The sequence below is a fragment of the Columba livia genome, chromosome 5 (assembly GCF_036013475.1).
Source record: "Columba livia isolate bColLiv1 breed racing homer chromosome 5, bColLiv1.pat.W.v2, whole genome shotgun sequence".
Classification (NCBI taxonomy): Eukaryota; Metazoa; Chordata; class Aves; order Columbiformes; family Columbidae; genus Columba; species Columba livia.
In genome coordinates, this window is record NC_088606.1 from 67963742 (window position 1) to 67976037 (window position 12296).

The 12296-nt window shown below is 52.4% G+C and overlaps 1 protein-coding gene across 1 annotated transcript in view; it reads right to left on the reverse strand.

Moving 5' to 3' along the window:
* Positions 1-12296, reverse strand: part of EPS8L2 (EPS8 signaling adaptor L2) — a 46782-nt gene that overhangs the window by 28549 nt on the left and 5937 nt on the right. The window contains exons 2-3 of the mRNA XM_005509834.3: positions 3945-4009; positions 3218-3273 (exon numbers count right to left, since the gene is read on the reverse strand). Coding sequence (XP_005509891.1) covers positions 3218-3273; positions 3945-3988 — 100 coding nt within the window. The 5' untranslated portion in view covers positions 3989-4009. The remainder of the gene's footprint in view (positions 1-3217; positions 3274-3944; positions 4010-12296) is intronic.

Below are 12296 nucleotides of genomic sequence, written 5' to 3' on the forward strand. Positions count from 1 at the left end.
GGGAGACAGCGCTGTCTGATCACCCCCGAGAGCAGCTCAGATGAACACCTGCAGAATCCACCTGGCTGTCACCGCAGACAGGGGTGGCAGAAGCTGCCCGTGGGACGCATGACGCCAAAACACTTCCTTCCAGCCCTTCCTCTGGCTTCTGCCGGAGCCACAGTGGTTTCTCCCCCACAGCCTTTCATCTAGGTTCAGTGCTGATGCCGGTAAGCGGAGAAGCAGCTTAATTTATTTATGGTATGCATTAACATTTATTCAGCTGGCTGCTGTGCGTTGAGGAAGGTGGCAACCTGATCGGCGTCAGCCATTCCACTGCACCGGAGCCGGGGTTCGCTCTGTGCTGGCAGCCACAGATGCTTCCAGAATGTGGAGCCGAGCAAACCTGGTGCTGTTTTGCTAAGCAGGGAGGAAAGGATGAGTATCCTGCTCCCATGGCAGCAGGAAACTCCACCAGGGACAGCTGAGTACGTAGATAGTATATTGAGCTCTGATGGGGACAGAGCTGGGGGAAGATATTTCAGGGCTTTAAGCCAGTTTCTCTGCAGAATTCCTGGGTGACTTGTGGTCTGGCTCTGTACCCCTCTGTGCTCACCGCAGTGCAGAAGACACGGTGCCGTGCCCTGTACTTATGACAGAATCATCGAATACTTGATGATTGAGGCCAATTAGAGCAGGCCAAGGGTGACGCCAGGGCAGCCACCATCGCTAGCCGCGAGGCCGTGTCCTCTGCAGACCTGTGTGGCCTGTGCGGTTCACACTAGGTCCTGGAACCCCCAGAGCAACCTCACAGTGATGCTTTTAAATATCCCACTCCAGGGTCTCGCCTGAGGTGGATTTAATGCTGCCGGTAAGTCCCTGTTCATGCTGGGGACACCGTGGCCTGCAGCAGTTGTGTCCCTGCAGTTGGCAGCGGCTCAGCATTCAGAGCACAGGTACATGGCCCCTTCCTCCCAGACTGCTGAGTGGTGGGAGGCGCTCGGCTGTAGGAAAATTCATCCTTGGAAGAAAGCTAAAACCAAGGCTGCTTTCACCTAGGAATAATATTTAGATGCCTCTGTGCATTGGAGCCGCTGCTGCTGGAAGGACATTACCCCATGAGCTTTAAATGCAGCAGGTGTCTGTGTGCTCTGAGTGTGGGGGTCGCTGTGCTCATTCTCGTGGGGCCTGGCAGCATACGCGGGCTGAGGGGCCAGCCTGATTACACGGGCAAAAATGGAAATATGAAAAGTCTTGGAAGCTCTGAGTGTCCCTTAGCAGCATTATAATCAAGGCCATCTCAGCTTGGTGTGATTTGTTTCATTATGAAACATAATTCTCCCTGGAATTTTAGTTCTTGCTTGCCCTCCACTCCCCAATGTGCCAGCTCACAGCAGAAATTAATGTTGGGGGAGGGAGGATCCAAGTGTGACGGGCCCCAGATGTTTAAGTATTGGTTTGACACACGCGGGGCGTCCTTTGAGAAAGGCATGCTGAATTAGCGGGTGGGTTTCAAGGTCTGCCAAGCAAAAGCCCTGTGTGTTTATGCAGTAAATTACTGCAGACCTCGGACCGCGCTTCAGAGACGGCAGGGAAGGAACCGGCAGCTGATTTACTTCTCCTGGGGACTTGGCCCCTGGACCCGTGCTCCTCATTTAAGGTTTGCTGGAATTTGATCAGAGAGGTCCCATCCCTGGTGAAATTTGCTTTTGGGGTGTGTTAATGTAAAAAAATTTAAAAGATGTAACTGTGTTGAAATGACTTATTTGAGAAACCGTGTTTGTTCTAGAGGCAGTTTGTCAGCCGTTCCCTTCGCGAGTGTTTGTGCTGCCGAGGCACCAGTCAGCCCAGTGCTCCCACTTACATCCCACCCCGAAACCCTGGCGGTCCAGAGCCTTCGCCCATGGGTGCCAACCTGCACGTGCCGTGTGTCAACCACAGTTTTCAGCGCTCGGTTTCATTTTTATGTGTCTCTATATGGTTCCCTATTTACCTTGCAACTAGAATCCTTCTGCCCTCCATCAAATCTGCAGTAGCTTTCAGTGCACAGCAAAAGGAATGATGCCATTGTCCTGCGTGCGCAGTGGAGCAGCACCCAGCCATTCCCACGCCTCGTCCTCTTGCTTCTTTGCAGGCTTATCCTGTGTCCTGTCATCTCCAGACACCGCTCAGCCTCTGCTTGGCACCTGCCCACCACGCAGCATCCGGGCTGCAAACGCCCCCAGCCACTAATACCCTATTTCTGATCTACCTTTGTTCCCACGTTTCACTTGTTTGCAGCTAATCGAAGTTAACAGTGATTTTGTTTAATGCTTCATCCGCCAAGACCCACCAGGGACCGCTCATCTCCAGGCAGGAGAGGTGGCCGGTGGACAGTGCTCCAGGCCACTCCACACCCATAAACCTCCAGGCAAAACCCTTCAGCAAAGTCACTTCCTAGCGACAAAGAAACCACCCTCACCTCGTAGCTGCAGAGGGAGAATTCTGATCGAATACAAGCTCTCCAACAGGGGCACACACAGTTTGTACCCAGTGAAAGCATCAGCCAGGCAGATTGACAGCTCTCGGGTGGGAGAGTTTGCAGGCTCAGACTCCCTGAAAGCTGCTCGTGTTCCCCCATCGACTTATCCAGGGGGTGACTGAGGGAGGTGAGTTCTCACACGACTTTCTGGTTTTCTGCCTGCCCCCCAGGCCAAGGCTTCCCCTGGGATACGTTAGAGAGCTGCTAAGATCAGGAATAACTGTTATTGATACCTAAGCGTTCCCTACAGCTCTTTGCCCAGTGGCTCCTCTGGAGCTGGGCTGGTTTATAAAGAAGCTGCAGATCAGGCTCTGCACGAGCACCATCCCGAATTCCCTCTGCTTCCAAAGAGCACTGGAGTTTTCACGGTTCGGTGCACAGCTAAAAGAGGATAATCATTAACCTGCTGAGGACAGTCTTTCTTTTGTTGGGCCCTTTATCAGGTTATCTTGCTAACAGAACTGGAGAGGATTTGGATGAGGGGAAGCAATGTTCTGTGGCACTTGTCCTCACAAAATCGCGCTGTCCGCAGCACAGGAGGCAGTGACACACAGGTAAGGGGCATTTTTACTGCCCTGTCAGGCCAGCCTGTTGCCTGTGGAGGATTCACATGGCTCTGATTGAGTCCCAGCCTAAAACTCCCCAACAGCCGTGTCCAGATCTCCAGAGGTGCTTTTGCTGTAGGAAACCCAGGACGTGTTTATGGGCACGACTCACCGTACAGGTCCTTTGCGCTCAGCTTGGCGGCTCCGTCCGCTCTGCCCATGCTGCCACTGGAAGAGAGGGAAGGTACAAATAAACTGTCAGCTCCTGCACCTTTGAAACATCTGTTTCCACGCTGTGGCTCACGCGATGGCCAGCCCTGCAGCTCACCCCAGGGGGACCAGCCCTGCCCTGCTCATCCCCTCCGTCAGACCTGGAGCGACTCCCAATTACCAGGCAAAGCATTTGTGTGTCAGACCGTGCTGGCGGCTCCCTCTGCAACCCAAGCTGTTATCCACACCGCAGGCACATGTCACTAAACCCAGCAGCTGGAAACAGGAGACAGAGGAGCCCTTCTAAGCCTGTCCCCACTAGAGTTACCTTCACACGCGGTGTCCCCTGGAAGGACGTTGCTGCTGGAGGGGCTGTTTGAAGGACAGTTAAGGGGGGTGTTACAGGGAGCAGCACAGGAGGCCCTTCCGCATTATACCTGAGCCCACCTAGACCTGTGGCTGTGTAAGCGCCAAGATTAAGGTCCCTAATGAATGGAACCTTTTGAGATATTCTCCAAAGGCAGGTGCAGAATATGTCCCATGTAAAAATGTGCCAGGATGTTAATTGTGCATAAACACTTGAATTTTGGGGTGTCAGGTCTCTAAGCAGGACTGCTAGGAGCACCCCTGGGTGCTAGGAAGGGGTGGTGGTGCCAGTGTGAGGTGGAGGAAGCCGCGGAGATCCTTACTTTGATGAGCTGGGGTTGCTGCTGAGGGATCCCTTGAGACTCATGTCGCTTCACAGGACAGGCAACTGCAGGAGAAGCAGAAGAGACAAGGTTAGTGATGAGGAAACACGCCGTCAGACAATTTATCCGTGTGCGTGCTCTGACGTGGGGTCTCCAGGCAGCAGGGTGGGCAGGCGAGAGCAGCCGGGTGAGCACAAAGGGGTTTTCTTGCTGCTCTCTGCTCAGCCACCTCTCTCAGCCCCGGCCCGGGCTGAAGGTGACACATCCCCGATACCTTTCCAAAACCTATTTCCGCCTCTGGCCCTTCCCTTCCAGGCACACCCTGACTTTGTGGTACTTTGGCACATCTTTTTTTAGCAAAGCTGCCCTGCCTACGGTTTAGCAGAGACTGGTGTGGCCTTTGTGGTCTGGCAGGGGCCATTAACAAACGTGCGGATCCCCGTGGCCACGTGCTCGTGTCTCTGAGTGTCCTGAGTCAATTTTCATTATCTTTCGTTATGTGGCAATTCAAAGCTCTGTACCAGCCCTTAAAGTGTCCTTACCAGGGCATTGCTTGCATAGAGAAGAGTGAGGTAATAGTGAACGCTGCTCCACTGGCAGCATAAGGAGGGGGAACAATTTCCTGCAGTGGCTGAGTGCTTGCTGGGAGGCAGACGGGCTCAGCTCACAGATGATTTTCCCCCGTCTTGCAGATGAGAATGATAAGTAATGTGAGAGAGATCCTGACACTTCTCTGAGAGCAGAACCGCTAGGCAAAAAAGAAAGGCAAACAAGGTGTAATAAACCTGAGGGGACGCTTTGTATTGGCATCCAGGGTATTATTTGCTTCTGTGCAGTGCGTGAGCTGAAGGAAAACCAAGACAAAAGTCTTCAAGTGTTTTTCTTCACTTTGGAAAAGCTGAGGGGGCACCTGCCTGTGGGGCGCTTGGCGCCTCTTTTTTGCTTCGGCTGGGTCGGACCCCGCTCACCTTCTTCTAAGGTTGTCAGAATTCAAAGGGATGGCTTTAAAATACGTGTCATTGGCCTGAAGGAGGAAATTCATCGGTGTCTTGGGTGGCATTTCCTGCAAGGGGACCTTTGGATGTGCTTGGTGTCCGTGACAGCCATCCCTGGCAGGCAGCAGAGCCGCCTCGCTAAGCTTTGTCTTAACTGAGCTCAGCCTAAAGCAGGTGTGATCCCTGGGGAACACTTTGGAGTCATCCCTGGCACCTGGGATTTCCCCTGCCGGACTGCTGCAGGGCTTGTCCTGTCCCATCTGCTTTTACTTCTGCTTTGTATCCCGGTAATACTCCTCAGTGCTGGGATGCTGTTAGAAGTGACTTTGAAGTGCATTTTGTAGCTGGTATGTGAAATTCTCCCTTTTTTGTCTCTCTTGTGGTTGATACTAAAGTCCGTGCACACACGTATATGCAGATATAAATTCATATACATGTTAGAATAGAAACTTGGTGTTCTGCCAACCCCTCCGAGCGTAATAAAACCCATCCCTGTGCCCAAGCTTGGGTAGCTGTGAATTTTCCTTCTGTTAATAGCTGTCTGCTGGTTTCCTTTTACAGTCCTCAAACTGCTCCTATCTCCCAGATCTCCGTGTGCATTAGCATAAGATACCTAGAAGAGGGAACGGGCTCTAATAAATAAGCCCAGCTCTGCTCTGTTCACTTTACACCATCTGGTTGCTTCGGTCCCATGGCTGATGATGGGTGGGGAATATTTCTGTCTATTATTGTAGTATTTCAGGCTCCCTTTCGCTTGCTGCAAGGCAGGCTGAGCCATCATGGGCCTCAGCCAGCAGAAATGTCACCGGACCCTGCAGATGTCAGGAGGACTTGTCACCGCGCTGGGGGGAACACCCGTGGCCCGGGAAACAGCAGAGAGGTTTTGTGCTGCTCACAGTCCCCTTTACACGCCGACGCTCCAAAAATCTTCCACACAGCCAAGCAGAAGCTGTAAAGCATTAGCACCGCTGCCATTTCAGCCAGGGGCTGATTAGAAATTGCTCCTTCTGATCCCCGCTGTGTCTCGGCATTTGTAACGCAGTAAAGCCCCACGTCCCCTCCCTGTGCCCAGCGCCGCGGGAAGGTTGCTCCTGTATCTGCAAGGGCCCGGAGCTGGAAGCACCGCGAGCGCCTGCCAAGTCAGCAGGTCCTTATCCTGCCGGGCTCCCTTCTTTTTATTTATTCATGCTATTTTCATTTTTTAACCTTTGCCTAGTTCTTGCCGCTGTTGTGAGGGCCGCGCCTGTGTTCAAACTTGTGTTGGTCGAAATGAGGCTGCCGTGTGATGCTGGCCAAGTTAAACCAGGACAGAGCCTTGTGCCAGAGCTTTTAATTCAGTTTAAATTGCCTGATATTAATTGAATCCCAGCTGGCAGACTCGGGGGGCACACGTTTCTGAGGCAATGGAGACTTTATAATGATTTTGCTAAATCGCAGGTCAGTAGGACTTGAATAGATGAAGAAAGGGCTGAGAGTATTTCACTTTTCAGTGCAGACGGAGCCCAAGATAAGACATGAGAGGTACCACGTCCCAGGCCAGGAGATGTCATGTGCTGAAAGACGGGGCCGCAGGGAGCTCAGGAGTCAGTGCTGAAGGACACCGAGGGGGCCACGTCGTTCTGTACTTTAAAGCGAAGGAAATCTCACTCCCTGACTTTCCGGACCGTCCTGTCCTTGGAGGTGGAATGTCCTCCCAAAGCCACACGGAGCCGGGGTCGGAGCCTGGCATTGTTGTCTGCGCTACATTTTGGTACTTTTATAGCAAATGGAAGCGGGCCATACATTGTTTTGACTTTCTTTGAGTCCCTTTGAAGAGGGAGCTGCAGTGTTGCAAGGGTGGAGAAGCTCTATGGGAGGGGAAAGATTAATAGCTCTGCTCCAAGGGCCGATCACTGCTATTGTCATACGAGATTTTTATTAGAAATACTTCTCCCTTGTCTGCCGCGTCAGAGATTTTTGTTCTTACAGCAAACAGAGATTGCGAAAACCTCTGGACTTTGGGTGAACAAACTTGAAAATGTGAAATGCTAGTGTCATTTTTCAGGGCTATTATTATTCTGATGACTGTTGATACTGATAGCAGCGTCTAGTGCTTGTGAGTGTCTGAGAGTACCCAGGCAGAGTGTGCTGGAGGTTTCCTGGTATCAGTCTGTTAGAATATGAGATTGTAGCAGCAGGAAAATGCTGGGCAAAATGCAACATCTTTTGCTGGAACAACAGGAGAAAAGCACAGCAAAAAGCCTCAAAAACTTAAGAAGCAACGAGCTACCTAGCAGTAGCAGTGAGAGCAGTAACGAGGATGCTACCGGCTGTGCATGGGGGCTGTGCCAGCTGCATGGTCTGGCAGAAACGCTTGATGAGCAAAAGCCTCAGCAAGTAACTTAAAGCATGGGTTGGAAACATTAGCCGGCGACCACATGATGTTATCATTTAAACTTCCCAGGACAACAAAGCGCTGTCTGTTCAGGTTGCTGGGTGTTTTCACAAGGGAATGTGACGCTGTTTGAGGGACTGTCCCACTGGGATGGTACTGAAGGGCCTGGCAGATGGGCAAAGCTACAATCCCGCATCAACCCACCAACAGAACAGCTTTGGGTGTGAGTGAGAGATTGGGGTCTGTGTGCTCAGTGCTGCTCACGAGCCACCAGGATTTACAAATTCCTGATGCCAGATTCTCCAACTACGTAGAGAGCACACGGGAAGTTACCCGCCGTGCCCCCCCGACACACACGCACAAACTCGTGTGTCCGTGGCTCTTTCCAGTCCACGTGCAGACAGACCATAATTCAGGTGTGTGTCAGGAGAGCAGGCAGCGCTGGCGGCTCTCGGTGCGGTGCTCTCCCCGCGGTCCCAGCTCTGCAGGCTGGCTGAACCAAACTAGGAGCTTTTATATTCCTGCCAGAAGGTAATACCTTCCTTCAAGAAACACAACCAAAAGCAAGTCCAGACAGCGCCTTGCTCTATAAATACCCAGGGAAAATGCGCAACTAGGCGCAACCTCCATGATCTTGGGAAAAAACTGGAAGCTGATGCCACTCCCCCTCCAAAAGATGTGCTTGCAGAGTCCCCGTGCTGAGTCACAGCTCCTCAGCTGACACTTTTCCTCTTGCTGGAGGAATCCCGCAGGAGCCGAGTGGAGGGGGACAGGGCGCAGGTTGGCATGTGCTGTGTCCGCTGAGCCCGGCTCTTGTCAGGGGTACCAAGCTGAGCTTTAGCTACGCTTGGGCTGCAGTTTAGCCAAGCTTGAGAACCAGACCCAGCAATAGCATGCCAAATATTCATAGGTGCTTTTGGACAGACAGAAGGAGGCAGATCAGTGCATCTTGCATAAAAATCCATTAAATGGTTTAAACTAAAAGACCCTAGTTCAAAACTTTCTAAGCAGGAGAAAGTGTGAGTCACTTGCATTCCCCAGGGGGGAAAAACGTGACGTGTTCCCCAGGCTTCCCGGGAAGAGTGTTGTGGGGAATTCTGTACTGTTTTATTTGTGCCCATAGTACAACTGATACCCAGAAAGTTTGCTGAAGAGCTACACTGGTAGTTGTCAGGCTGAAGGTTTTTCTGCCCCCCATCTTTATTTTACATCCCCCCCAAATGCCCCCTTGCCTGGTGCTGCACTCTGGGAGCTGGGTCACCCCAGCTGTGATTTTTAGCGGGGGAAGGATTTGACACTGCGACTGTGTTAATGAAAGGGATCCTTTGTATTTTCTTGGTGTAGAAATCAGGACTCAGACCTCAGGCCAGTAAAATTAGGGAGTGACTGTGTGTGTGTGTTATGTTCCAGATGGATAACGGCACAAGGCGCTGCTTTGCTCCAGCCCAGCCTGACGGGGGGACATGGAATTGTCTCCCTTCTCAGGGAAAACACCCGAACCCTGCGTGCAACTCGCAGAGTGCTCATGTGTTCCAGCTGCAAGCGCCGACTCCCAGAGCTGTTCCGCACGTGCACCTCGCTGTGTAGTGAGAATATCTCGCGTTTCTCTTATGGCTTTTCCAGGCTCGAAGGCATTTGTGAAATAGCTGGGGGACTCGGCACAAGGCTGACGCTGGTGGCCAGGGATGGAGAAGGTCTGAGCTCCTGCTGGGTTCGCACCGCGATGTTACAGCTCCGATGGAGGGCACAGCAAGATGTTCTTTATGGTGGGACTTCAAGGGCAAAAAGCTGATTTGCTCAGGGCTGTCCCATCCATGCTCGAAAGCTGGTGGGTGCTTTGGCAAAGCACCCGCAGCAAAACTGCTCCTTCCAGAAGCTTGGAAGCTTCTCTGGTCCAACCATCCACTGCCAGCACAGTAATAATACCTGGGTGCTCCTTGTTCATCCCCGATGGGTATCAGTCCTTTAGTGGCGGCTGTGGCTGTACAGCTGGGTGGGAGATTGGCCTTTGCTGTCACGATGGCTTTGAGCTCATCACTCAGGTTCCTTAATTGTTCATTAAACAATTGCTTTAATGTGTAGGTACAATGTGACCCTGCCTCATTTAACACTGTGCAATCCTCACAAGCTGGCTGCAGCAGTCCCAGTTTGTTGCTGCTTTTACAAGAGACCCGTAAAAATAGATAATAATAATTTTTAAAGAAATGGGCAGGCTGATTGATTTTTCATGTTACTTCCCAGCAAATGCCTTTAGCCCAGGAGGATGGCGATACTCCAGCCTGCACATCGCTTGCCCAGCCAGCGCCGGCCCAAGGGAGGGTGACGGGGTGACACGGCTGGTCCCTCAGGATGTGCAGAAGGGGTTTTGTTTGTGAATTAACTCCTCCACGCTGACCGGTTCATGAGCAACACAGGAGCTGAGATGGCGGGGATGTTTCCACCGCCTCCTCCTAAAGGAAGGGCATTTTTGGTCACTCCCCGAAACGCTGATTCAGTCTCCTGGCAGAAGCTGAGGCGCGCAGCAGGATGCTCAGCGTGCCAAGAACTTCGCTTCATCTGAGAAAAACTTCTGATTAGGCTGAGAGCCGCTTTGGGGGCCACACTTAGCTTCTGTTTGTCTCCAGCATGGTCATGTTGAAGTCTTTGGGGTAATCTGAACCACAAAATACTCATCTCCCTGCGTAGGAAGGTCACACCATGGTATCTTTCCCCAAAAGCGGCCCGTCTTCCCCCTGCCTGCACCAGTCAGTGGCTATTTCACTCTGCTCCCTGCTTGCCAAATGTCTGCCCACAGCAGCCAGGGCTTGGGGAAGCTAATGCATCAATCATTTTAATTTCCTGCCATAAAACTGGCCCTGGGGTTTTTGCTGGGAGGGTGTGACAGGAGATTTAAGGGAGGAGATTCATCTCTTGAAAATCACATCTGATGTTTAAGGCTTTTCCAGCCTTCTCTGGGCTAATCACGCCGACATTCGTTGCCATCTCTCCCCACCCCAGTTTGTGCTTCCTACTCATATCCTGTCTGGGTATTTTTGGCCACTCGCTAACAGTCCATTTGAGCTCCAGCTTGGCACCCGGGAGCCGGGCTGGGGTGTCACTGCAGGAGAAGGAGCTGCGGCGGGCTGGAGCAGCTCAGGGCCCTGGTGGCAGCCGCGGTGGCAGGGACGGGGCAGGGCTGGGAGCGGCTTTTGGGCCCTACGCCGAGAGGTGGTCTTGGGGCATCGGCACCGGGCGCAGCTGGGATCACCGAGGGTCCCTCATCCCCTGTGCTGCGCAGGGGGTAAATGAGCGGAAAGTGGCCACGCAGCAGCACTTAGTAGCAGTCTAATATTTTTTGTTCCTGTCGTTGGTATTTCCATATATTTGTCACAGTAGATAAGATTATATGTGAAAAGTTGTGATTTGTTACTTTCCGATCATCGTTGAAAGGCAGAAAGGGGGAGTTAATCCAAATGTGCTTTTGCTGCCAGTCATTTCTTTGTTTTACCTGCAAAATGCTGAGGTTTTCCAGTTCCCACAGGATCCCCACAGGAACCGTGTCCATTGCCGATGCAAAGTGTGTTCTGGTGCAAAATCTTTACCCAAACTTTCGTGCCCAGCTAAGGATAGCAGGTAAATCCTGGGCTCTTACACAGTGCTCAGCCATCATCTGCATTGATTTCTGATTTCAGGGCTTTCAGTAAAGCCACAAAGCTCTGTGGATGAGGCCACCAAGAGAGGTTTTTGTAGCACGAACAGCCAGTTACACAGTAACCAGAACAGTCCCATGAGAGAGCATTCCAAAACAAAACAAAACAAATGTTCCTTTGCCCTTTGTTTCACTGAGAATAGAAGGATGTGTGAGGTTGGCTTTATCAAAAGATTTTAAAAGGCAATTTCTAATCTTACTGTGCAGAAGTGTTTTAACAATCTTGCCGAAAAAAGGTTAATCTCCTGCAAGGAGAAGGAAGACAAAGCACAAGTGGTGCCGGCAGGAGAGGCCTGGGGTGAGTCTGGGCAACCTGCTCTGGGTTGGGCTGCAGGCCTCCTGGGTCCCTCCTGCCCCCGCCATCCTTGTCCTCTTGTCAGCAGCTAACCAAGGCCTCTTCTAGCTCGAGGTGTCGGGGCACAAGAGGACGTGAGTGCCCATCGCCCACGTGGTGCTGGAGCAGAGCGTGGCCTCCGTGAGCAGCATCGTGGCAGCTCCGTGCACTTGTCTTGGCAAGAACTGATCACGTTGGAGTCGGCATCACACGCTGCGCCCCAGGGAACAAACCAGGGGCTGCTGAGGGTGGTGATGGCCCTGATCTCAGCTTTCTCCGCTGCTTTAGGTTGTTCTTCTCACCTTTGACCGTTTGCTCACCAGATCTTGGCAGGCAGGGGGCAGAGAGCAGAAGTCTCTGGGCTGGTGCCAGCTGTGCAGCAGATGTTCTGGGGACCTGTGTGGTCTAGTTTGTGGCTGTGGCAGGTGGGCTTTGACCGCTCAGCTTGTTTCTTCCAACCACTCTTAGTCCTCGCCGTGATTAAACTTACGCGACGTTTCCTTCCACCGAGCAGTTGTGGGGGCTGGAGCTCCTCTCCTGCCATTTGGCTCTGAGGAGCCAGGACAGGGGCTGGTCCAGCAGCTCTCGCGTCACCCCTGCTCAGTGGTGGCAGTGGGTTGAGAGCACATGCGGATACCCAGAGGAGAGGCCCAGAACAGGACACACGCAGGGAGCCTCTCTGCAAAGTTTCCCAGCCTGCAGCAGTGGGATTTGAGAGCTCTCAGTTATCCTTTTTCTGCCCTGAACTTGCCCAGCTGCATTTATCCAACTACATATAAACTTTTGACATGCCGAATGGCCTGTGGCGAGATGCTGCGCAGCCGGGCTCCGCGCAGTGCACTCAGCCCTCTCCTTTTGTTTGTGCCGCACTTGCCAGCTGTTGGTTTCACGAGATGCCCCCCAGCCCTGTCACCAGTTCACAGCTGGTCCCTTGTTCACCATCTCCATGCCACGGGCCGTA